Genomic DNA, 27,490 nt, shown 5'->3' with positions numbered 1-27,490 from the left:
CCTCCTCCTCGGGGACGGTGCTGACCGTGGTTGTTCCGGGTCTGCTCATGTGGCCCATTCCGGCCTACTCGGGTAATTTCCCACCGGTCAGCCTCGGCGGCGAGCTGCCGTGGATCAGTCAATTTACTGTCGAGGAGGTGCTGCCTGAGCTCGACGAAGCAGTTGTTAGATAGGTGCTCCCACACCATGAGATTGAAGAGTTGCTCATAGGTCGTTACATTGCTTCCCTTGATCCAACCCTCGAAGGCTCGACTGAAATAGTTCACATACTCCACCCAAGTTGTACCCGGGATCCGGGTGCAGTCTCGGAACCTCTGGCGGTACATTTCGGGTGTGAGCCCATAGCGGGTGAGGAGGGTAGCCTTCATGTGGTCATAGGAGGTCATCAGGTGGTCTGGGAGCTGTAACAGGGCGTCGCGGCCCTCATTGACGAACCTCCCCCATAGCCCGGCTCCCCAGTCACTTCGATCGATCTGGTGGGAGGTCATAGCGATCTCGTAGGCCTTGAACCATTGCTGTATGTCGTCATCTCGGAAATATTCTCGAACGACATCCTTGGGGATGTGTACTTTCTTTTCTGTTTCTCCTGGGGTGCGCGGTTGCTCGGGCACCCCTAATTCTTTGTTCTGCTTACGTAAGTCTATTTCCGCTAGCTTGCGCTCGTGTTCATACGCTAGTCTCTTTTCTTCGAGTTCTCTTTGTCTCTGTTTTTCTTCCCGTTCTTCTCGGAGCCGCAGATGTTCTAGGTTCAGTTTTTGTTCGGCTAATTTGAGTTCGCCGTCCATTTTGAGCCGGGCCATTTCTAGCTCATGTAGTCTGTTTTTTTTCTCTTTCTTGGATCTCTTCCTGCGAGAGACCCGTTCTTCGCTCCTCGGGAGCCGTGGTGTTCCTCTCTGATGCTGCAACATTTTGGTCCGGGGGTCTGACGGCCCCGGTTTCTGCCCATGACTCAATGGCGTGCTTGAAATCGTCTTTAGTACTCAGACCGGTGGTAGCGATACCTAGTTCAATGCAGAATTGTTTCAACTCACGATGGCTGTACTCTTCCAATTTCTCCATCTGGAATTTTTCGGTGGATCCGCTCTCTTTGGTTGTCATTGTGGTTCCGTCGTGGGGTGAGCTACTCTCTATACGATTACGCGTTGATTCGGATCGCGCCGCTGGCCACCAATGTTAGACGGACCGGGAGGGTCGGCCGAGGACAAGGGGAGAGGTCTCCGGGGAGAGCCGTCTCCAGCGATCGTACAGATGAGTAACTTCCCCCCCACAGAGGTACACCACACAGAAATAAGGTTTAACGTTCTTTATAAGCAATCTTTAAGTACGGTGGAATGGTACAAGGAGGTCTGGACTCAGGGGTCCCCTCGATTCTAGTCTCTTGGTTTGGGGAGAAGGGGTAGCGGGACAGTCACGTTACCAATTTGGTAGATGCGATGATCAGATGGATAGCTCACAATCCTCGAGCTCGGCGTTCTAGATGATCGGGCCGCGGCGGAGCCAGCAGGTCCCGAGAAGGTGGTAGTTACAAACGGTCCGCGGCCACGCCAGCAGGTCCCGGTGAGGATGAAGGTTTCAGAAGGTTGCGGCAGCGCCAGCAGGCAAGACGGTAGTTCGCAAGGCAGGGCTACGGCAGCGCCAGTAGTCCGTCAAGGATGAGTTCTTCACTGCGTCTCTCGACTCCAGGATACAACTGCCTTCCTGCTCTGGAGCTGCCCCAGTTATAGGTCTGGCGCCCTTTGATGTCCGGACCCTCGCACTTGGAGGTCGGGAGGTCCGGGATGAGGGAGTCCAGACACCCAGCAGGGGGGTGGAGCCAGCGCCTGGGGGAGCTGGGGGCGATCGGCACCTGGCGGGGGAGAGCCATTGACACTTCTTTCTCCCATTGACCTGCCAAGTGGTCCGTTCACCTCCTGGGTGGATGGTGGTGCCGGGATGTCGGGGCCTGGCCAAGCCCAGGGTTAGGGTCGATCGGAGGCCACGCGGCCTCGTGGTGCAATGTCCAAGATGGCGCCCAGGCCGGGCGAGGGGGCCGGTAGTGATTCGGGCCCCTGATGCAGGGATGTCCGGGGGCAGGGGTCCCGTATGAGACGGGGAGCGGGTGGTTACTCGGGGTTACCCCTGGAGGGCCGGGCTCGGGCCTTGTCATGCGGGGAGGGAGCGAGCCCTTCACGTGGCCTGTCCAACAAGAACCTAGGCACTAGATTATGGACCCTGCTAGTCCATAGGGTCTAGCTGACCAGGTCATAAGCATGGTGTCCTTTTAATGCAGCGGTGAAAGGCCCAGGTAACCTCAGTCCATCACAGGCGGTGGGAGCCGGACAACCTTCAGATGTGCAGCGCCTTCATCTGAGCAGACAATCGTTCTGAAGACTGACTGCTGGCAGTCTCTCTCTCTTTCTCTCTCTCTCCCTCAGCCACCCTCTTTCTCGCTCTCACATTGACTTGCCACCTCCCCCCTCTTTCAATCAATCAGTCAACAAATCTGTATGTGTGGGGCGCAGCTTATCACCCGCGAGGGTATCCAGGCGCTTGGGTTGCTGAGATCAGTCGAAAAGCTAGGTCTCGGGTCTGTTCCTGAAGTCCATCAGCCAGGCTGATGTATGGAAGTGGAGAGGGGCGGCCTCCATCAGCGAGGGTGATGTATGGAAATGGAGAGAGACGGCGTCCGTCAGCAAAGGTGATGAATGAAGTGGAGAGGGATGGCGTCCGTCAGCAAGGGTGATGTACGGAAGTGGAGAGGGACGGCGTCCGTCAGTTGGGGTGATATATGGAAGTGGAGAGGGACAGCATTTCTGGACTTGGCGGCAAGTTGATAGACGGAGCCGCCACCAGTGTGGCGGATGCGCAGTGTCTGAGCCAGGGTGAGGAAGGCGGAGTGAAGGTTTCTAGATGGTTAGTGGAAGTTCAGGCGGTGGTTCATGTATACTGGTCTTTGGTTGCTGAGGGCTTTGCAGGCGCTTGTCAGCAGTTTGAATTGGCATCATATCTGGCCGGGGAGCCAGTGGAGGTCCCTCAGGTGCTGGGTCTGTTTGGGCAGGTTGAGGATCAGTCTGGTCCCTGAATTCTGTTTCCTCTGCGGCCTTCTCATGAGTTTGGTGGTGGTACCAGCGTGCAATGCATTGCCGTAGTCAAGAAGCTGGTGATTAGGGTGTGCGTGACTGTTTTTCTCATGCTTATTGGGAGCCATTTGAGGATTCTTCCCAGCATGCGGAAAGTGTGGAAACAGGCAGAGGATACGGTGTTGATCTGTTGTTTCATGGTGAGTGTGTTGTCTAGGATGATGCTGAGGTTTTAGGCGTGGTCTTTTGGTGTGAGGTTGGGTCGGAGTTCAGTGGGCCACCAAGTGTTGTTCCGGTTGCCAAAGTTCAATACTTTGGTTTTGTCCGTGTTGAGCATCAAACAGTTGTCTTTCATCCAGGCTGCGACATTCGTCATGCAGTTGTGGAAGTAGGTCTTGGTGGCCGTGGGGGTCTGCTGAAAGCGCGAGGATGAGCTGGGTGTCATCGGTGTAGGATATGATGTTGATGTTGTTCTGATAATGTTGGCTAGAGGTGTCATGTAGGTTTTTGAAGAGGGTGCGCCTTGATGGATGCCGCAGATGGTGCTCGTGGGTTCTGATGTGAAGGGTGAGGCGAATTCTCTGTGTGCGTCCTGAGAGGAATGATGCCACCCATCTGAGTGTGTCTCCTTTTATCCCAATCTTGTGCAGTCTTGATGAGTGTGTGGTGGGAATCAGTATCGAAGGCGGGGGAGAGGTGAAGAAGGATAAGGTGGCCGATTCTCCTCTGTCGAGTAGGGCGTGGCTGTTGTCCGTGGCGGTGATCATGGCTCTATCACACTCACTCTCCCATCATTTCCCACTCTCTTTCTCTCTCTCCTTCCCTTATAGTGTATCTCAATCTCTCTCCCTCCATTTCTACCACACACTCTCTTCACCCCATTGCCCTTCACTTTTTCCACTCTCTTGTGCTATCTCTTGCCCCGTCTCTTTCCATCACTTAAACCACTCTCTCTCTCTCTCGACCCCACACCAGGACTTAAGGCACGTGCATCTGGACACCCACGGAGATAAGTGCCCGAGGCAGGGCTGAGACAGAGTTAGCCTGGCTGCCCCAGGAGCTGTGTGTGAGTGCACTAGTGGAGTGGCGCCCCCTTGATGAGTCCAGTGAGAACACTCTCTAGTTAAGTCAAGTTTATTGGATCAGCTTTACAAGAAAGCCATACATTTGCACAATACACATTTCATGAATAGCAATAGTGGCTTATGCAGTCGGGTAGATATTTCACAAGAAAACAAGTTATACATAGTGGTCCGTAATTGTGATGGAATCTTTACAGTTTAGGCACCGTAATGTTTTAAAATAGTTCTGTATTAAGATAGATCTTCACTGGCCTCGTCATGCTCAATGTTACAAAAACACTGTCCATACAAAGATGTGTTAAACCCCGGCACAGAAATATCATCTTAATTCACAGGTGATGGATCACAAAAGGATTAACATTTAAGGGAAAAAGAAGAGACAAATAGAAAGCCATTTAGCGGCTGATTTGTATAAAGTGAAACCCGAAAACCTGGATTGATCGAGGCTTCGTCGCATTCTAAAATTGTGTGATTTTAGTCAAGTATTTGATTTCACTGATCCTCCATTTTCTTCACTATCGCACATGAGAGCACCTCCAAATCAGTGAGTTTAGAATACCAGTGATACAAACACCTATTGTGTTTGATTTAATTGCATATATTGTTGCTTAATCTATAAGAATCCGGGCAGGGTGGCTTTAGGGTAAGAGGCGCCAGGTGCGACAGTCTTTTTTGGAGTGCTCCCCCACCATGGAAGAATTCTCCAAAGAGTCCCTCACTCCCACCTTCCAACAGTTCCACTCATCTCTACAAAGCCCGAGTTCCACACACATTTATTGTTCAATAGCGCTGCGCATACTAACCATGGGGTGTCAGAGAACTTTGCACCAAACACACATTATAAAGAGGCAATGTGTAAATCAGTCTACAGGAAATGTTATACAAACCAATGAGGATTACGATTCTGTGATCTGTATGGACACATTCTTTGCAGCCGGCATATTAACACTCTGCGCTACTTTTTGATGAGTCAAAACTGCCACTAGACAAAACTTCCATCTCTCTCCAGCAGAAACATTAAGCACCTGAGTTATTTTGACATTTTTATTGTTGCCAGAAACCTGCTGGACACACAGGGAAACAGAAGGTGCTTTTAGAACCCAAAATCATGTCTGAACTCTGCGCCTCCCCCAGGTAGGTGCCGGTGCCACTGCACCGGTCGCACTGTCCTAAATCCACCCTGAATCTGGGTTACACACAGGGTTCATGTGACAACTGTCTTGCCTCTGAGGTTACTAATAATAGTGCAATCGCCGGGGCGGGGGCTGGTATGCTTTCTAAGTTCATGTTTAAAAACAATCACTTTCAATAAGTACTTCTCAGCGCAATGATATAATGTGCTCCACGTGTTAAATAAATACACATTTTTTAATTCAACAGAGATTTCATCTTTGCACAACACACATTTCATAAATTACAATAGTGGTGTGTGCAGCAGGGCAGATGTCTCACAAGAAACAACTTATACATGATGGTCTGTAATTGTGGATCTAAAAGAATCTGGGCAGAGCCGGCTTTAGAGTTAGAGGCGCCAGGTGTGACAATATTTTTTCGCGCCCCTCCGCCCATGACCACCATTTCCAAATATTCCCTCACTCCCACCTTCCAACAGTGGCACTCATCTCTACACAGCTCCTCTCTCACATGCGTTTCTTTTATTTTATAGCGCTACTCATGTCAACTCTAGGGTGTCGGAGCACTTTACATCAAACATAAATTAACAGAGGCAATGAGTGTGTAAATTAGTCTATAGGAAATGTTACACAAACCATTGAGGATTACCGTTCTGTGATCCTTGTAGTGAAGGAGGTCCACTCAGGAAGGTTGTATTTCAGGATGTTTATTCCATGAAGATAACAGGTAGCAAAGTACAGGACATCATGTAGTTATGTTGTAGTTCAGAGCCCCACCAGGAGCTGCCCATGACCAGCTGCCACTACAGCTCTCAGTGTCCCAACATTCCGAGGCTCATCAGACTCCAACACTCCAATGAGTCAGAGCACAGGCACTGGCTGAGCAGGGCTGGTAAAACACCTTACAATATAATATGCAGGATCTACAATGTTCTTAGCAGCCGGCATATTAACCCTCTGCGCTACTTAATGATGAGTCAAAACTGTGACAAGACAAAACTTCCATCTCTCTCCAGCAGAAACATTATTCACCTGTGTTATCTTGACATTTGTATTGTTGCCTGAAACCTGCGGGACACACAAGGAAGCAGCAGGTGCTTTTAAAACCTAAAGTTATTTCTGTACACAGAGCCGATCCCAGGTCAGCCCAGGTGCAGCGCACCGATTGCACAGTCCTAAAGCCGCCCTGAATCTGAGTTACATACAGGGTGCACGTGACAACTGTCTTGCCTCTGAGGTCACTAATATTAGCGCTGTTGCTGAGCGGGGGCAGGAATGGTTTCTAAGTTCATGGTTAAAAACAATCACTTTCAATAAGTCCTTCTCAGCGCAGCGCTATAATAAGCATATTAATGTCAAAGCTCCACGTGTGAAAGAAATACACATTTGTGAATTTTAAAGAGACTTTATCATATGTGACATGATGTCTGGTGCATAATTCACACGGCAAACATTTCCTGCCCTTGTTTTAAAATTGTACAATGAAAAGAGATATGTAGCAGTCAGATTCACATGAGTCTTCTGGGTGTCATGGCAACATGTGGGAGGGTCGTTGTGAAGAAGATTCTTTGGAATGTTGGTGTTTGAAGATTCTTTGAACTGGAGATGACAGTTGGGGGGAGGGGGGGGTGTCACTCTCACACCAGCCTCAGCTCCACTCTCCAGAGACCAAAGTACGGGAAGAGCCTCTGTGTGAAGGGGGCCTGCGGGTAGGAGTAGAGAAGCTCCATGGAGTCAGCATTGTACAGGGACACCCGCCCCCCCTCGTAGTCCAGAAACACCCCCAGCTTCAGGGGCTTCTCACGAGGGGACAGAGGGGTCTGAGGGGAGGTGAGAGCCTTGTACTGACCCCCCGACCCCCACACAGCCCAGACTCCCCCCTCAGGTGACCATGTGAAGGCTCCCTTCCTGTTCACAGACTCTGCTGCGACCCCCACATGCCACAGCGCCCCCTCCTGTAGCAGCAGCACCTCCCAGTAATGTCTGCCGGAGGTGAACCCCTCGCTCCCCAGCACACAGGGCCAGTAGGTGAATCTCTTGGGAGTGTCCGGCAGGGTCTGCCATGTGCCCGTCTCTCTCACTCGTCTCCCCCCCTCAGACAGGAGGAGCCCACGATGAGCCGTGTCAGGATCCAGAGTCACCATCACTGCAGAGAAGAGATTCACAATTAGAGATTTAATGACACAAAGAAAGGCTGTAATTACTGATTCTGATTTACATATGAGCAGTCTAGTGCTGTGCGCTTCAATGTAGTGAGTGGTCTAGTGCTGCGCGCTTCAGTGATGTGAGCGCTCCAGTGCCGCGCTCTCTAGTGCCACGTGCTTTAGTGATGTGAGCAGTCCAGAGTTTGCACTGGTTACCCTGGAGTTTGCACAGTTCAGCCTGGAGTTTGCACAGAATATCCAGGAGTTTGCAAAGGATATCCAGGAGTTTGCACAGAATATCCAGGAGTTTGCAAAGGATATCCAGGAGTTTGCAAAGGATATCCAGGAGTTTGCACAGAATATCCAGGAGTTTGCAAAGGATATCCAGGAGTTTGCACATAATATCCAGGAGTTTGCAAAGGATATCCAGGAGTTTGCACAGAATATCCAGGAGTTTGCAAAGGATATCCAGGAGTTTGCACAGAATATCCAGGAGTTTGCAAAGGATATCCAGGAGTTTGCACAGAATATCCAGGAGTTTGCAAAGGATATCCAGGAGTTTGCAAAGGATATCCAGGAGTTTGCACAGAATATCCAGGAGTTTGCAAAGGATATCCAGGAGTTTGCACAGAATAACCAGGAGTTTGCAAAGGATATCCAGGAGTTTGCACAGAATATCCAGGAGTTTGCACAGAATATCCAGGAGTTTGCAAAGGATATCCAGGAGTTTGCAAAGGATATCCAGGAGTTTGCACAGAATATCCAGGAGTTTGCAAAGGATATCCAGGAGTTTGAACATGTTATTCTGTAGTTTGCACAGGTTAGCCTGGAGCTTGCACATGGTATGTGGAAGTTTTCACAGATTATCCACCAATGAATCCTGTCATTTGGGGGCATGTTTTTGAGAAACCCTTTAAAGATGTGTGGCGTGAATGCAAGGGGGGGGGGGAGGATTTCGTTGATGGGCTCCAGAATATAAGATAATAAATAAAACCAAAATGCATTCTTTTAGTCACTAAAGACAATAGACTTGTTGCAGAGGTGAACGTTAATAAGATAGAGGCCAAAAAAAGGCAGACAAAGTCCCCTCCACTAACTTCTGCGTCATTTGTTATATGACAAGGAAAGTGGAAAGCGCCCTTCCCGATGGTAAAGCCTCCGCCTTAGGGCAGTTGTGACGTTGCCGGAAATGACGTTGGGCCTGGTCACTCAGTATGAGCATGTTGGCTCTCCACTATTGGCTCCACGAAAGAGCATCATATGACCCATCCGGGTCTTGCTTGGTACTGCACGATATGCTCTTCCGGCATTCTGTCAGAGACTCTTCCGTTCCGGGTACTGGAACTGTATCTTCGATTTGGGGGTACAGTTACGAAACAGTATCTGCAACCCGATTGGCCAGTGTTTTTCATTCACTACAACCCACACAACAACAGAAAAATCATTCAAAATTCATATTTTTGAGGCAAGGCAGAAAGGTGTTTTGGAAAATTAGAACATGCAGGTTTTTTCCACCTTGGCCTCGTTTTAAATGTTCAACACCTTTCAAAACCATGGTTCCTTCCTAAAAGCATCCTCAAGGGTACAGGATGTTACCACATGTTTTGCTGGAAAAATCTGCTGCATGATTTTGCATCTCCTTCCCCGAAATGGCACAATGGGACAAACCAACTGCGGGCCGAGCAGACTGCGCCGCTCTGTCCGGCGTACTTTTCCATCCGTCAATATTAGAAGGAAAATAGCATTCTGTCCTGCTGGTACACCGTAGATGAGGACAGGCCTTCGCGAACAACTCTAGAGCTTTCACTCACACTATAGCTCCCAGCACATTCGTTTTGTCTCCCATACATAGCCCCTATAACCATATATTTTTTTTGTTCTATCCGATATTGTTGTTTTTACTTTTCACAGTTTGAATGCCTCAAATTTGCAAGTTTTTTAAATTAAAACTTAACTTTACATTTTTTCTACAGCACCAGCAAGCCATTTCCAGGCAACTTCCCCCTACCATCATTCCCCTCTTTCTGTCTGTCTCTGAGGTGCTCTGAAGCAGCAAGATGGCTGAATGAAAAATGAAAAAATACTATGTATACATGTATATATTTCAGTACACTTAGAGAATGGGTCAACATATAAAAGTGAAAAAAGATGACAGAAATTAGAAAATACAAGTCAGTGAGTGCTGCACCTTGGTGTAATCTTGGCGGCGAGGATTTGCAAAGTTTTACAAACTGTTATGGCAAAAAAAGACACCCAGGCCTTTCCCCCTCACTCACCCTCACCCCCTCACTCACCCTCTCACCCTCACTCAACCTCACACCGCCTCACACCCCTCACCCTCACACCCCCTCACCCCCTCTCACCCCCTCACCCCTCCTCACCCTCACACCGTCACACCCCCTCCCCCTCACCTTCACACCCTCACACCCTCTCACCCTCACACCCCCTCACCCTCACTCACCCTCACCAGCATAGCATAACAAAACATAGCATAGCATAACAAAACACAGCATAACATAGCATAACAAAAAGAGCATAGGATAGCAAAACATAGCATAGCATAACAAAACAAAGCATAGGATAGCATAACATAAAGCATAGCAAAACAAAACATAGCATAGTATAACAAAACATAGCATAACATAACAAAACATAGCATAACATAACATAAAACAAAGCATAGCATAACAAAACATAGCAACACACAACAAAACATCGCATAGCATAACAAAACACAACAAAACATGGCATAGCATAACAAAAAACATAGCATAGCATAACAAAGCAAAGCTTAGCATAGCATAACAAAACATAGCATAACAAAGCATAGCATAACAAAACATAGCATAACAAAACATAGCATAGCAAAACAAAGCATAGCATAATAAAACACAACAAAACATAGCATAGCATAATAAAACACAACAAAACATAGCATAGCATAACAAAACATAGCATAGCATAACAAAGCATAGCATAGCAAAACACAACAAAAGGTAGCATAGCATAACAAAACACAACAAAAAATAGCATAGCATAACAAAACAAAGCATAGCATAGCAAAACTAAACATAGCATAGCATAACAAAACATAGCATAACATAGCAAAACATAGCATAACAAAACACAACACATAGCATAACAAAACGTAGCAAAACACAACAATACATAGCATAGCTTAACAAAACATAGCATAGCAAAACAAAACATATAAAAGCATAGCAAAACATAGCATACCAAACACAACAAAACATAGCATACCATAGCATAACAAAACATAGGATAGCAAAACAAAACATAGCCTAGCATACAGCATCACTCCGCACCACCACAGCATCACTCAGGGGCACCACAACATCACTATGCGCTACCACAGCATCACTCGTTCGCCATCACAACATCACTCAGCGCCACCACAGCATCAATCTGTGCAACTATTCAGCAACACCTGGTTCAAATATGTTCTCTCAATGTTTCAAGCTTTATTACAAATGTAACAAAAAGATGTTAATATTTCACTTCTGTTCTTGGATTTTTCGTCACAATAAAATACACTGAACATAATCTTCGCAAAAGTTATTTACAAAACTTTAAGCTATTGCCATTATAAATTACAATAACTTTTATTTACGAAATTATTATTGAAAAAAATTTAAAAGCCATTGTTATTTGTAATATCAATAAATGTAAGTCACGTAAATACAACACATATTGCATTACAAATGCTATAGGTGTCACATTTGCGAAAGTTATAACTATTGGCATTGTAAATGACAAAGCTATTAATTTTGCTATTTTCCAAAAACAAAACATGAATAAAAATGTTGTTATTTACAATACCAATAGCTCAAACTTTCCTAATGCGAGACCTATTGCATTGCAAATGCTTGTTCTGTTTGGGCCAGGTCAGGGCGATCGGCAGTGTCCAAATCAAGGGCTATACTGATCTCATTTAACAACTGTTTGGCACGAGAAGCCGTTTCCGATCTGGCCCGTCCCGACAGAAAAAGAATTGGTAAGGGGGGAGAATTTTTTGTGAGGCCAGACTACTGCCATCAGACGGTAGAGAAGCGCTGGCAACTACGCCAGCTTATCTTGTCATTTCAAAATAAGGGGGCTCAAGCTTGCTTATTACAACCAGCTAAACTGAAAATTGTGCATAAAGGGAGTACTAGGTTTTTTACTTTTGAAATATTGGCGAAAGAATTTCTGCAAACCCTTTAAAGGAGGATAAGGATCGATTAAGTTTATAGGAGTATTGTTTAATTTATAGGTTCCCTTTGTGTTTATATGTATAAATTGTAGCATACCTCTCGCCTAGGAAGTTGTATACACCCCAGTTGTTGTAGCAGGGTAATTCTTTTTTTTTGGGGGGGGGGCATAATGATTATGAATTACTATCCGTTGTACGTGTTTTTTCTTCTATTTCTAGGTTCAATGGTTGGGTGGGCTCACAGGTTTGGGAGGCACCTTTTTTGTAAGGAGCATGTCATCGCTAGGACTATCAGTCCTAAAGCCTCGAGGTGGGGGGGGGGGGGTTATGGTGGGTCTTGTGGGAGTGGTAGGGGGCAGTAGGGGTGGTGGAGGGGGCAAAGGAAAAAGGAAGCTTTAAAGCAGCAAAGAATTGTTCAGAGGGCTAAAAAGATCTGTATATATATATGCCTGTAGGCATGGCAACCGTGAAGATATGTCAAACTTAGGTCTCCGAATATGCACACTGAATGTGTGCGGGCTAAATAATTATAATAAAAGGCAGTGATCCAGCCTGATGTAGTGTGTTTGCAAGAAACTCATATCCCGTGGGCAAAACGCAAGGTCTTAGCTGAATTAGGGTATACGGTGCTAGTAACCTCTCGGCAGTCAAGTTTGGTAAGAGGGGTGGTGATCTAAGCAAAACCTTTTTTGCAAGCTACTGGGCGCCATTTGGCAGATACGTTTGGACGGTAACCTATTGTTGAATGCAGGACAGGGGGGGGGGGCTATTTTTACCCTGTGCACAATATATGGTTCTAACTTTGACGAAGCCCCAATACTGGAGTATCTGAATGGAGAGCTTGCCACATGGCCCACTCCGTTATTCTTGTGTGGGGATTTTAATATAAACATGACTTCGGAAGATTTTCAAAATTGGGGGTGGAATTATAAGGGTAGGAAACCTAGGGTGTGAAAGGCTTTATTTCATTTATTAACTGATCATGAGCTACTAGATGTGTGGAGTAGTCTGCAGAGACAAGACCCAGGATATAGGTTTTTTTCGTGCCCCCGCAATAGGCTTGTTCATTTTCATTATTGTTTTGCACCTACATCAGTGTTTTCGGGGTTAAAAATCTGTCGACATCCAAGGGTGACTTCGGATCACGCACCTGTTGTTGTTGAAAATCAACCACTAGCTCAATGTGTGGCCCCACATTTGATAGGAAGCATTTGATAAATGAAAAATCTATTGATCACATGAAGGTGTGGATAAAATAATTTTCTCAAATTAATAGACATTATGCGTCCTGAGGGATTGTATGGGACACATTTGAAGTGGGATTTATTTATTTATTTATTTTATTTATTTAAAACTTATAATGCGCGACAGCTACCCGCAGTGGGTTTCCCGGCGCAAGGGATAGACTAAAGAAGAAAAAGGACATTACAATAGCATTATTAACAGCTAAAATGTCCGGAAATCTATTGGAAGAGTAAAGTTTTCAATTTTTTGCGGAAGCAGAACATGTTAATCTCGGATTTCAGAGCAGTGGGTAGCGCATTCCAAGATTTGGGGCCTAGATGGGAGAAAGATCTTCCCCCCATCTTCACAAGTTTGAATCTTGGAATGATGAAGTCACAGTTAGCCGAAGATCTTAATGTGCGGCAAGGCCTGTACGGTTGAACAAGGCTCTGAAGATACAGAGGGGCTGAGCCCTGCTTAATTTTAAAAAGGTAGCATAGGGCTTTAAATTTAATGCGGCTCGGGATCTTGAGCCAATGTAGATCGCGAAGAGCCTGAGTGGCCGAAGATCTCCTCGGGATGTTACATAAAAGTCGAGCCGATGAGTTCTGTACTACCTGCAGTTTATTTATGGTCGCAGCATCGGCACCAAGGTAGAGGACGTTACCATAGTCCAGACGAGATGTTACTAACGCCTGGACGACGGTTCTCCTAGTGGCATATGGCAACATCCAGAGAATTTTCTGGAGCCATCTCAAGGTGGAAAAACAGATGGCAGCCACCTTGGTAGCCTGTTGCCTCATAGAGAGCTTGTCATCTATGAGGAATCCAAGATTGCGAACCACGGGGACCGGTTGGGGGAGGGGACCCATGGCATCAGGCCAGTGTTGCGGGCCCCAGAGATCTTTATGTTTCCCCAAGATGACAATCTCGGTCTTGTCACCGTTTAGCTTGAGGAAATGCCTCTGCATCCACTCAGCCACTCGTGACAATCCAGTTTTCAGACTAGACACGCAGTTGCCTTCAGTGCTGGAGAGGGAGAAAACAATTTGTGTGTCGTCGGCGTATGAAAAAATAGTTAGCCCAGCATCCTCTACGATGGAAGCTAGAGGTTTGATGTAAATATTAAATAATAAAGGGCTGAGAATGGACCCCTGAGGGACGCCATGCGCCGAAGGACAAATATCAGATACGGCTTTCGTGGAGAAGACCTGGAAAGTGCGTTTACTTAAAAAGGAAGCAATCCAGGCCAATGCGGGACCATCTACTCCCAGGGACCGGAGAGAGTTCAATAAGGTGGAATGAGACACGGTATTGAACGCCGCACTCAAATCCAAAAGGATGAGGGCAAAAGTTTCCCTGCAATCGATACCGTGCCGTAACTTCTCCGTTACCCCGAGTAGCGCAGTCTCGGTGGAATAATGCGCACGAAAGCCGGACTGAGAAGGATGTAAAAAGTCCTGATTTTCCACAAGATGGGTAAGCTGAATGTTCACGTGCCTCTCCAACACTTTAGATAGAACGGGCAACAGGGATATCGGTCTGAAATTAGCGAGGTTAGACATATCAGCTCCGGCCTTTTTTAGGAGAGGGACCACCATTGCGTGCTTTCAATCCAGTAGCACGTGGGACTCATTTAAGGAGGCATTCAAGAGTCTCATGAGAACTCGCCGGGATTCGAGATCCAGCAGCTTTAAGATCTTTGCAGGTACCGGATCACGCGGTGAGCTAGATTTTACGCTGTTCAGGCAGGAGGCAAATGAGGTGTCATCGAACAGTTGCCAGTGAGTTACCACTGCCTTTGGATGCAGGGGTGCTTTCACAACAGTTGGTCCCGGTGGATGTTCATTTACTGTCATGGGAGCACTCATAGATTCATATATGTGCTCAACCTTGGCAATAAAGAATTCCGCAATAGCATTGCACTGAGCTTCCTCCAGGGCCGGGGGAGTCGGAATGGTGTCTGCTCCTGTCAGTTTTTTAACAACCGCAAAGAGGGTGCGAGGGCAGTTCTGTGCTTGTGTCACTGTGTTTACAGTGTACGCAGCTCTCATGGCTTTACATTGGGAATGGTATCCCTTCAAGGCTTCTTTATAGGCAGTTTTCCGGGAAGCCGAGTAGGAGTGCCTCCATTTTCTTTCAAGAGCCTTGCAATTAGTTCGTAAGGCCTTTAAATTGGCCGTGAACCAAGGTGCCGGGCAGCGATGAGATCTAGAAAGTTTCGCGGTAGGGGGAAGGACGGTATTTACCGCGTTATTAAGCCAATCTGATACAGCATTATTCAAATCCCTAAGTGGGAAGTCACTGTTCTCAGGGTGGGTGTTAAAAAGATATTGGTCAAACTTCGTAACATCAAGTTTACCCCACCGATGAATTAATTCGCCTTTGCCGGGGCTGGTCTCAGCAATTTGCTTGATGTTAGATAGAGCAAAGTGGACTGCAAGGTGGTCTGACCACTCGAGCGGGCGAGCACTCTGAGAGCAATCAAAAGGAAGGTTAGAAAGAACAGGATCCAACAGATGCCCAGCAGAGTGAGTAGAGCCCGAATTGCACAACGTAAGGTTAAGAACCTCTAAATCGGTTAGAAAACACTTACTGATAGAGCATAAGGGATCTTCAAGATGCAAATTTAGATCTCCAAGAATTGTGAAATTTGCTGCCCTAAGAAGCAGCGGAGCTATAGAGTCGGCAAGCGAGGATGTCCATGTGTGGGCATTGCCAGGGGGACGATAGATCAAGTGGCCAGTCATTATGAATTGCGGGTTAATTGCAAGTTTAAAAAGCGCCGCTTCGCATCCAGACAGGGAAAAGGCCTCAAGTTTGCAGACATAACAGGACTTAAAAATAATAGCAATGCCCCCTCCCTTTCCGGAGGCTCTGTCCTGCCTCAACATAACATAGTTGTTGGGGACTGCGACGGCAATATCAGGGCCAGAACTTTCGTGGAGCCAAGTTTCAGTAAGAAACAAGGCGTCTGGCTGCTCAGTAACAAGAAAATCAAAGATGTCTAGTTTATGTTTTGGGAGAGACCTACAATTAATGCTCCAAAATTGGAGAGTAGACAGTATAGAAGGAGTTTTTTTTGTCCTCCGTCTGCCTCGCGTTCGGTAGAGAACAGGTAATGCAATCTAAAGAAGTCGGAGGGCAAAAGGATTTCAAGGCCTCACCGGAATATGATAGAATTGCAGAGGGTGTAGCTCGTACTGCCGAACGAGATGGGGAAGTCATTATAGCCCCTAGGCTCGTACTGGCGCGGACGGGCGCAGACGGGCAGGACTCTGGCACGACTCAGGCGCAGCGTGGGCGCGTCCACTGCGCGTCACCGCTGCGCGTTGTGTAGAGCGCCTTAAGTAGGCGTTTCCCAAATTGCCAGAGCGCCTGAACGCTAGAACGCTCGAAAATGGCGTCTGAAAGTGTCCCCTTCGCTCCCAAGATGGCGAGCGCTAAAGCAGACCCCCGGGAACCGGACACGCTCGACCAGCGGTGTTATCAACAATTAAAGTGCAGGTAGGTGGCCAGAAGGGGAAGGCAGACTAAAAACAGGGCAAATACAAATTAGACAAAATAAATTAAAAAAAGGGATATTTAAAAGCGAATTACGCCGGTATGGCAGCGCTGCAAAATGCGATGTAAAGTTTCTTGTCCAGGCACACCCCGGAGATACAGACGCCTTAAGTAGGCGTTTCCCAAATTGCCAGAGCGCCTGAACACTAGAACGCTCGAAAATGGCGTCCGAAAGTGTCCCCTTCGCTCCCAAGATGGCGAGCGCTAAAGCAGACCCCCGGGGACCGGACCCGTTCGACCAGCGGTGTTATCAACAATTAAAGTGCAGGTAGGTGGCCAGAAGGGGAAGGCAGACTAAAAACAGGGCAAATACAAATTAGACAAAATAAATACAAAAACGGGATATTTAAAAGCGAATTACGCCGGTATGGCAGCGCGGCAAAATGCGATGTAAAGTTTCTTGTCCAGGCACACCCCGGAGATACAGACACCTTAAGTAGGCGTTTCCCAAATTGCCAGAGCGCCTGAACGCTCGAAAATGGCGTCCAAAAGTGTCCCCTTCGCTCCCAAGATGGCGAGCGCTAATGCAGACCCCGGGAACCGGACCCGCTCGACCAGCGGTGTTATCAACAATTAAAGTGCAGGTAGGTGGCCAGAAGGGGAAGGCAGACTAAAAACAGGGCAAATACAAATTAGACAATATAAATACAAAAACGGGATATTTAAAAGCGAACTAGAGGGGAAACACAGAGTTTCAGGTTCTTAAAATCTAAAATAGCAAAACAGACATTGCAGGCTTTATATGATGAGCTTAAGATCGCCGAGGAGGGATTAGCTAATGGGTTAGCAGCAGTTTATAATGCAGCACTCCAGAATAATTTAGCGAGATGTAAGGCTAAAATTAATCTAGAATGGAGTAAGGAGATCGCTATAAAATATCAAACTTTTAGAAAAGAGGATCATGAGTATGGCAAGGCCACAGGGCGGTGTCTATCCCAGAAATTGAGAGTAAAAGAGGCTGAACAAAGAATAACGGGGATCCGGAATTCGGCTGGGGACATTGTGTCTGATCCCCAGGAAATTCTTAAAGTGCTTCATGACTTGTATACAGAATTATACACAGAGAATGGTACTGGGGGCTCTTCTTTGATGGATATGGGATCTCCAGCTTCTCTTTGGGGCCAATTGGCTCAATACTTGAGGAAACTATTTCGTTGGGAGAGTTAGAGCAGGCCATAAATTCGCTCGCAGTAGGGAAAGCTGCGGGACCGGACAGACTCCCCTTGGAAGTATTAAAGACATTTTTTCAGGAGATTAAAGATGATATGCTTCAAGTTTTTCAAACTGCACAAAAAGGGGTGATTCCACGAACCTGGTCTGAGGCCAATATTTGTGTGTTTAATAAATGGGGAAACCATCTGAGTTACCAGGATTGTATCGCCCAATCTCTCTCCTAAACGCAGATGGTAAAATCCACGCAAAAATCTTGGCAACACGGCTGGCAAAAATTATACCATCAATAGTGTCATTAAAACAACACGGCTTTATACCTGGGAGAGGGACGGTAGACCATGTGCGTAGAGTAGTTACTCTCCTTGATATTGCACAGGCAGAATCTCGAGAACTTGGCCTGCTTTTTCTCGATGCCGAAAAGGCGTTTGACCGGGTTTCGTGGAATTTTCTTTGGCAGGGATTGCAACAAATGGGTTTTGGGCAGGGTTATATAGGTGCTCTAAAAGCCCTTTATCATCTCCCCTCGGCGAAGATTTGCTCAATGGGGTATTACTCAGAGACTATCGTGATCTCTCGAGGCACACAGCAGTACAAAAGGGGGTGGTGATGGACGGAGCATCTGAACCAATCAAACACTCACACCCAGTCAACAGATCTCGGTTTAATCCATCACCGATCTTTAGCCCACTCTGCCACCCCAGTTCTGACATGGCCATATGCAAATCAGTCCGACCCTGTGCCTCATGGGAACAGTCCAGTCCGAACTGCCAAGCCATGCCTTTTTCTGGACCGGAATCAAGCTTCCTAGGACCGGTTTCTGGCATTTCAGCCGTCTTCAGCCAGGTTTGCTTGAATCCAGTGGCAAAGTGAGCAAGGGACTCACGTCTGAGCATACCCTGCCAACTTATGGCAAACAAAGCGGTATAAAAGGGGGTGGTGATGGACGGAGCATCTGAACAAATCAAACACTCAAACCCAGTCAACAGATACGTTCGGATGGAGGCCTATTGTTGAATGCAGGACAGGGGTGGCTATTTTTACTCTGTGTACAATATATGGTTCTAACTTTGACGAAGCCCCAATACTGGAGTATCTGAATGGAGAGCTTGCCACACGGCCCACTCCGTTATTCTTGTGTGGGGATTGTAATATAAAGATGACTTCGGAAGATTTTCAAAATTGGGGGTGGAATTATAAAGGTAGGAAACCTAGGGTGTGCAAGGCTTTATTTCATTTATTAACTGATCATGAGCTATTAGAATCGATGTTGCGACAGGATGGCATCTCGATGCAATACTCTTCTCCGGTGCGATGCGACAAAATGGCGTCTTGGTTACGATGCAATAACGTTTTTTTTTTTTTTTTAATTATATTTTTATTGCAGAGTTATAAACCACAGGATACAATTAGTCAACCAGTTCACTCGTGACATCCCCCCGTTCAATAAGAAATCCAAATTGTACACAGCCATTCAGCCCGCATCCCGGGGGCCGGGCGGCATGTTGTTTCATTCAATAGGAAAACATCACGGTGTATGTCCCATGGGGACCATGGTTGAAAAGTCGTTTTACGTATCTGCTTTTACCCCCCCACCCACAACAACACTTCCGTCAGCCATCCCAGTAATAATCAGTGGTACCGCCCATGTCGGGGCCTGCCCCAGGCGCTATGGTTCTGTCTCGCCTGGCCGCTCCCCCCAGCCATTCCACACTCCACACATTACCCACCATCCTAATAGAGTCAAGGTACCCAGACGGGCTACCATCTAATGGCTTCCGACCCACCCCAAACTCCCATGAACCAGTCCCCCCAAGGCCCCCCCCCCCCCTGGCAACTGCTAGGTGTACGCCTCGTCCTGTCGAGTTGGATGGATCCACTACAGTGCGGGTTATAGCACTTCTGTGTTCGCCCCGCGGTGTCCACCGGCTTAGTTCTCCCCATCCTCGTCCTCTATCAAAGAATCACGCAAGGCCTGCACCACTAGCTCCCATGCACGCGCCGCATCCAATACCTTCTCATTCCCCATCTTGACAGCCTGCTTCATCCGGAGCACACTCTCGCAGTCAGACCACCGCAGCAATTCATTCTTCCATCTACGCAGTGAGGGTCCCCCCCTGGACTTCCAATGCCACGATATTTCCCTCTGCGCCAATATCAGACCCAAATCAATGAATTTGCTCGTCACCTTGGTGTGTTTGGTGTGCGGGAACCAGAGCAGCAGGCACGCCGCCATATCGAATTCCACCTCCCTGTCAGTCACCTCATTCAAGAGTTCCCCTACCTCGGCCCAATAGGTCCCCAGGTGCGAGCACCCCCAAAACAAATGATCCATGTCCGCTCCCAGAGACGAACACCGTGGGCATCGGGCATCCGGTACCTGGAAGTACCGCTGTAATTTCTCAGGAGTTAAATAAGCCCTATGAAGCACATAGAAATGCACTTGCTGAAAGCGCGCATTTCTCGTGCCCTTCCACGTGCGCCGCAGGATGTGTCCCCATGCCGTATCCGGTATGGGCCGGCCCACGCTCTCCTCCCATTTAGCCTTGAGCCCTTGGAGCGGTTCCAGTCCCTCATTCAGCATCCTATTTTGGAGGCACGTCACAGCTTTGAACGTGCCTGCCGCCATCACCACATATTGGCACGCCATAGTCGTTGTTGGTTCCATGAGCCCCCCTTTCCAGTGCTTCTGTATGGCAGCCACCACTGCCGCGTGTAGGAGGAACCCCCCATCGGGCAGCCCGAACTGGTCCCGGAGCGCTTCAAACGGTGCCAAAGCCCCGTCTATGTATAAGTCGCCTACTACCTGCAGTCCCGCCTCCTCCCAATCCAGCAACGGGGACCAATCACCCCCGTGCGGCAAGGCCGTCAGCATGCCGATCGGGATCTCCGGCGCATAAGGCCGCGACGCCTTCGCTCTCCGAAGGCTCCTCTGCCAGCACAGCCGGAGCGTCCTCTCCTCCATGGGGAGGGCCCGCAACTCAAGCCTCTGTTGCATGACAATATAGGACAGCACGTGGCGTTGTATCCCCCGATCCCGGTCCTCCTCTGGACCCCGAAACACCCTAGCTACGTTCTGTGTAAGGACCTGCAACTGCGCCGCTAGATAATACAGCTCGAAGTCGGGCACAGCCATGCCCCCTTCTATCTTGGGGCGAAGGAGCGTGCTCAGGGCCACTCTGCGGCGGCCATGCCCCCATAGGAAGCCAATAATCATTGATCTCAGGTCTCTAAAAACCCCTTGGGGAATCCAGACAGGCAGCGTTCGGAAATAATAGAGGAAGCGGGGGAGCGCCACCATTTTCAAAAGTGCAATCCTACCCAGAACCGTCAGCGGGAGGGTCGACCAGAAAGACAAGCTGCCCCTCAGAGCCCGGACACAGCGACCAATGTTGCCCTCCAATAGGTCCGCAGTTGCGTGGTAGATGCGAACTCCCAGATAGGTGAAACAAGATGGCTCCCACACCACGCCCAAGTCGCCACCAGGGTCGGGCGATCCCGCTCGCAGCGGGAACACACAAGTCTTCGCCCAATTGACCTTAAGGCCCGACAGCCGGCCGAACTCCGACAACAGATCCATCGCTCCGGCCAATGCCCGCGAGGTGTCAGCTAGGTACAGGAGCAAGTCATCCGCATATAGCGATATATAATGCCACTGCCCGCCGCTGGCTATCCCCGCGTACCTGTCACCCGACCTCGCATGGACCGCCAAAGGTTCCATCGCCAGAGCAAACAATAGGGGGGACAGAGAACATCCTTGTTGTGTGCCCCTGCCCACCGGGTACGCCGCAGACACCAGGCCGCCCAAACGCACTCTCGCCGTCGCCGAAGCATATAAGACCCTTGTCCACCTGCGGAACCCCTCGCCCATGCCTAACCTCTCCAAGACTCCGTCCAGGAACGGCCATTCCAAGCTATCAAAGGCCTTCTCGATGTCCACGGACAGGACCGCCGGGGCTCCCTCCCCGTCCAAGATGGCGTCCATTATCCCCACCAGGCGGCGAATGTTCAGCGCCGTGCTCCTCGTGGGTATGAACCCGGCCTGGTCCCTGTGTACCAGGCCCGTCATATATGGGGCCAGCCTGGTGGCTAGGATTCGGCTCAGAATCTTATAATCCACCGTCAGCATGGATAGCGGGCGGTAAGACCTCACATCCGCGGCATCCCGGCCAGGCTTTAGGAGCGGCACAATCAAGGCCTCCCGCATGGACCCAGGCAATGCCCCAGCCTCGAAAGCTTCTGTATACACCACCAGCAGCCTGGGAGCCAAGCTGTCCACATACTGCTGATAAAATTCAATCGGCAGTCCGTCCACCCCGGGCGTTTTGTTGCGGGCCATATGTTTTATGGCCACCCGTATTTCCGTGAGCGTGATCGGGCTGCCCAGCTCCTTCGCGTCCTCCTCATCCAGGACCGGAAGCTGCCTCTCCCCCAGGTATTCCGCAATGTCCCGAACCTCCACTCCCAGCTGGCTCTGGTACAATTCCTCATAATACCCCCTAAAACGTTCCAATACCGCTGCCTGGGTGTACACCATCTCTCCCTGCGCAGTACTAATGCTGAGGATCGGGCAGCCCCTAAGTTCCGGGTTGGCTAGTCTGGCCAAGAGGGTACCCACCTTGTCCCTTTCCGCATGCGCCCTGATGATATACTGCCTGTAGTCATAGCACCTTAAACGTTCCGTCTCGGTGGCGACCACTTCCTTCGCTTCCAATAGCTGGGCCTGTAAATCTGGCCTAGCCGGCCTGCGGCGCTCCAAGTCCCTCAACCTTTCTTCCGCTTTCATGAGGTCATTCAACACAGTCGTGCGAGCATTCGAAAACCTACCCAAACACACCCCTCTCACCACCACTTTCATTGCATCCCATTCAGTGGACCTACTCGTGGCCGTGCCCTCATTCACTCCGAAATAGCTATCAATGCCTTGCCGAACCGCGTCGCTGAACACAGAATCCTCAAGCGTCTCCGGCCGAAGCCGCCATGTTGGTATTACTGAGCGCTCTCTCTGCCACTGAATGTGTACCAATAGGGGGTTATGATCTGAGATAGTCCTAGCCAAGTACTCCGCATGGGAAATCAATGGGGCTAGGGATCCACCGCAGAGCACCGAATCAATCCTAACATGCAGATCATGAAGAGCAGAGTAAAAGGAGTAATCCCTGGCTTCCCTGTGCCGCTCCCTCCAGACATCCAGCAACCCCCATCTATCCTGCCAGCCCTTCCTGTGTGCGGCCAACCTGCGCACCGGGGAGTCCACCAGGGGGGGATGGGACCTATCCAGAGCCACATCCGTGATCGAGTTAAAGTCCCCCCCTAGCACTATTGGGTCCGCCAGGAAAGAGGCCAAAGACCCCGAGAGGCTATCAAAGTATCGAGCTTGATCAGTATTCGGCGCATACACACAGCAGAGAACCACATCCCGTCCATATAACCTCCCCTCTACCGCCACAAACCGGCCATCCGGATCCACGACTTGATTCAGCACTTGAAAGGGTATCCCCGCCCTCACCCAGATCAACACCCCCCTGGCATACGCTGAGTAAGTGGTGCCAAACACCTGGCCCGGCCATCTTTTCTGCAAGGCAGCACACTCTTTCTTAGTGAGATGAGTCTCCTGGAGCATAGCAATCTGAACCCCCCTGCGTACTAGATATGCATGGACCTTGTGACGTTTCACCATAGTTCGCAGCCCCCGGACATTCCACGTCAGGCATTTCAAATTAGGTAATGTCCCCATTCCAACTTCGTACAGTCCGAATCAAGTAACGAATGTTCATAGCCCCCCCAATGCAGTTGCCCCCCCCCCGAACATACCCAAAACAGAAAAACTTCCCAAACCCCACTCCCCAGGACAGAGCACACGAACACAATGTCCGCCCCCATCCAAACCTTGAACCAACTTCTCGCACTCTTACCCTGTGGTCTCCACCACAGTCGGCCTTAAGGGCCCAAGGGGGGTGAATCACCGCCGACCCCAGCAAGCGGAGCTCGCGCCCCGCGCCTTCATCCCCTCCGAAGCACACAGCCCCCCCTCCCGGCATCCCGACCTCCATCAGCAGGATACCACCCTACCATGAAGTCTCGATCTAGTCCCAATCCAATCTCAGCCGCAAAAGATACCATCCGATGTCTGTGGGGTCACTGTCGGCCCCTTCGAGCTTTCCGCCTCTGAGAGTTCCTCTCCCGTCCTGCTGCCTTCCCCTCCCGAGTCCGTTTCTGCCCGTTCACTGTTCTGTTGCGACCCTGTAATGGCCGCTGTCGCTGCGAGTGCATCCCTCTTCTCCGCCGCCATTTGAGCCTCCCGTTTCTCCCGCTGGCGCCTGTTGCGGGATCTGATGCGTTGCGATTGCCTCACCCGGGGCTGCTTGGGTTCGTCTCGTCTACTTTTATGTGATCTGTCCGTCCCCGCTCTATACGACTCCAGCCATTGCCAAACTTCATCCGGAGTCTGGAAAAAGTGCGTAGACCCATCCATTATGATCCGCAGCTTAGCCGGGTAGAGCAAGGAGTACTGGATGCCTTCCTCCCTGAGCTCCTTCTTCACTGCTAGGAACGATGCCCTGTTCTTCTGGACCGTTTGGGTGTAGTCCGGGAAGATCGTAACCCTACTGTTCTCCACCTCATAAGGGCCCGACATCCTGGCCCGCTGGATGAGGAGATCTCGGTCCTTGTAGTGGAGGAGCCGCACCACCATCGGTCGGGGGGGGCGGCCAAGCCCCGGCGGGCGAGCAGGTACCCGGTGAGCCCGCTCCAGAGTGAAAAAAGGAGTAAGCCCCTCCGGCGCCACCACAGTGCGGAACCAGTTCTCCATATAGGCCACCGCATCCTCCCCCTCAATCCGTTCCGGCAGGCCTACGACCCGCACGTTGTTCCGTCTATTGCGGCCTTCGGCATCCTCCGCCCTCCGCTCCAGCGAGTCCAGCCGGGCCAATATGTCCGTGATCCTGTGCTCCGCGGTCACCACCGATGGCTTCAGGTCCAGCAACAGTTGGTCATGGTCCTTAACCCTGTCTGCCAGCTTCGCATGATCCGCGCGTAGCAGCCCCAGGCCCGTGGCCACTTGGGCGATGTCTTGGTGCAATGCGTCCTTAGTCGAGGTGATCGCATCAAGTATGGCATCTAAACGCCGGTTCAGCCGCTGTTCTTGGTCAAGCTCCGGGGAGGGACTCTCGCCCAGCCGAGGTGATGTCGCCGAGTCCCCCTCAGCGCGTCTCTCGGCCATCGGCCCTCCGATCGCCGCCATTCCAGGGTGCTGCGTCACAGGTCCAGGAGCCCGTTTTTCGTCGGCGCCCGTAGGTCAGTGCCAGTCGCCGGGCACTGGGCAGAGCAATGTCCCCACCGACACTCTCAGGAGCAACGACCAGCGAGGCGCACTCCGTTCCGCCGCCCCCCTCGGAAGCCTGAGGGGGAAAGGACGAGTCCCAGGGCGGTGGCCAACTAGGGTCCCCAAGCTCCGGGCGGATCAAGGCAGCGTCCCCTGGTCTCAGGACACAGCACCGCCGACCCTAGTGCCTCGATCAGCTTATTGCAGGATCTCTTGCCAGTCGGCGACAACTTGGCTCAGGGCTGAAGTTCGGGGCCGTCCGACCTCCACGCCGCCATTTTCTTCGCACCCTCAGCAACACCTCGGCCGCTTCTTCGACTCGGTCTCCTCAGGGCCAGCAGTCCCCCAGCGGCTCTCCGATTGTGCCCAGCTGTCCCCTCACACTTCAGAGGGCAGGAGCGTCGTCTCCGGGTCGCCTAGGGTTCCGAAAACAGGAGAATTAGCGGGATTCCGCGCGGAGCTGCGAGCTCACGCCGCCATCCCGATCGGCGTCCAAGCCACGCCCCCGATGCAATAACGTTGATGCGATACATGCACGCCCGACGGTGACTCGATGATCTTTGTTGCCGCGACAGGCCCTGCGACACGCTTCTCCGGTGATGCGACGGCGACCTCTGCGGCGGCGGCACGCTTCTCCGGTGATGCAATGCGCTTTGGTGATGTGATGGCGACAGCGGCAACATGCTTCCTTGGCGATGAGACAGCAACTGCTGTGGCGGTGACACGCAGTCTCTCAGAAGGACCAGCGCAACAGCAGGTACTTCAATTCCCAGCAAGGGAATTCAGGGGGGAGCTGGTTGGTGAAGTCTTGTATCCCTGAGACTTCAGGCAGGAGGCAAGCTCAAGTTCAAGCCCTTGGAGATTCTTCTTCACGATGATGAAAAGTGCACCCAGTCCTCTTCTCCTTTCTTTGGCAATGAAGCAACCACTGCAGGCCAACCCCCAAACACAAAGCACAGGGGTAGTCTCCTCCTTCAGCTTCCTTGGTTCTTCTCCTCAGCAAAGGTTTGTCTTGATTCCCAGAAGTGATTTAAAAATCTGGGGTCTGGGTCCCCCCTTTTATACACCAAAATCCTTTGTCTCTGAAGGCAGAGAGTGTCTGTACCTAGTCCAAACCAGTTGTGTGCAGACGTGGAGCACTTTCTTTACAGGAATCCTTCTTTCCTTTGACAGTGTGGGCCAGGGTCATCAGGCACACCCCAGGAGGTGGAGCCAGCATTGCAGAAGGCGGGCACATCCCTATTCAGGACCAGGTGCAACTCCTCCCATCACTCTACATACAGATAGTTCTATTCAGCCCTGTGCTGACTCACCCTGCCTCCTGGAGCACCCCAGCGCCAGTCACTCAAAAACCAGTCAAGGAATACACAACCTAGCAGAGGCAGGCTTGGATAGTTAGGCAAGAAAATACCTACTTTCTATAAGGAGCAAGGCCTACAGGAAAGCATCATGGTCGCATCAGCCTCTCAGCAAATAACACAAATATCAATACAAATTCGCAAAGGCAGGAAAGAAGGCGTTCCAGGTCCCAATGGCATACCGCCAGCCTTATTCAAGGAAAAGAGCACAGAATGGGCCACTATTATGCAACCGCTATTCTGTGAAGTTAGACTTCTAAATAAAATCCCAGAATCCTGGAGAGGGTCGACAATCGTCCCCATATATAAAAAAGGCGATAAAACTGATCCAAACAATTATCGTCTAGTAGCCCTTCTTGACAACGAGGCAAAATACTTTGCGGGTACAATCTTGGAGGAGATTGTCATATGGGCGGACTCCAATGAGATTATACCTTTGAACCAGACCGGCTTCCGTAAAAACACTGGAACAACTAACAATATTCTGGCCATCTCACTAATGATCGATGCAGCAAAAACACGGGAATTGCCACTGCACATGTGCTACATTGATTTCAGTGCGGCATTCGATAACATTGATAGAGACAGACTCTGGAGAAAACTGGCACAATGGGGAATACCGCATTCCACGTTAAGTATGCTGAAGCTTCTCCATTCCGACACCTGGGTGCAGGTGAAGCTAGGAGGCGGCACACATCTATCATCTAAAGTCCGCACCACCAAAGGCCTTAAGCAAGGGTGTGTGCTCGCCCCAACACTGTTTAATCTGTATATGGCGGATCTACCAGGTATATTAAACACTTGCAATTCCCATCCCCCGAGGCTGGGAGGGAAACCCCTGAGCAACCTTCTGTACGCAGACGATGTCGTGCTACTGAGCCATACCTACATCGGCCTCAAGCAACTACTAATTCAAATGCATAGTTATGCCATGGAAAACAAACTAAAAATAAATTTGAGCAAAACTCGCACTATGTCAATAAACATACACAAAAAACCGCAGAAGATATGGACACTGGGCGGCCAAAATATTGAGCCAGCTTCGGACTATAAATACTTGGGAGTCATCTTCGACCAAGACGGTTCATTCTCACAGCAAATGCTGGAAGCAAAAAGGAGAGCGTCTTGTATTGCCGCTACATTAAAAAGCATAGCTAACCAACTAATAGGACCAATTTTGACTCTTTACTTGAAAATCATCCAGGCTAAGCTACTACCA

The 27,490-nt window shown here is 49.7% G+C and overlaps 1 protein-coding gene across 1 annotated transcript in view; it reads right to left on the bottom strand.

Moving 5' to 3' along the window:
• Positions 1 to 4,177: 4,177 nt before the first annotated feature.
• The window catches only part of LOC147710129 (E3 ubiquitin-protein ligase TRIM39-like), a 112,907-nt gene continuing 89,594 nt past the window's right edge, over positions 4,178 to 27,490 (bottom strand). Inside the window, exon 6 of the mRNA XM_086920826.1 lies at positions 4,178 to 7,420. Within this exon, the coding sequence (XP_086776952.1) occupies positions 6,912 to 7,420 (509 nt within the window). The 3' untranslated portion in view covers positions 4,178 to 6,911. The remainder of the gene's footprint in view (positions 7,421 to 27,490) is intronic.

Source organism: Lissotriton vulgaris, chromosome 5 (assembly GCF_964263255.1).
Source record: "Lissotriton vulgaris chromosome 5, aLisVul1.2, whole genome shotgun sequence".
NCBI lineage: Eukaryota > Metazoa > Chordata > Amphibia > Caudata > Salamandridae > Lissotriton > Lissotriton vulgaris.
The sequence above is the reverse complement of the archived record's forward strand: the minus strand, read 5'-3'. Positions and strand labels throughout refer to the sequence as shown.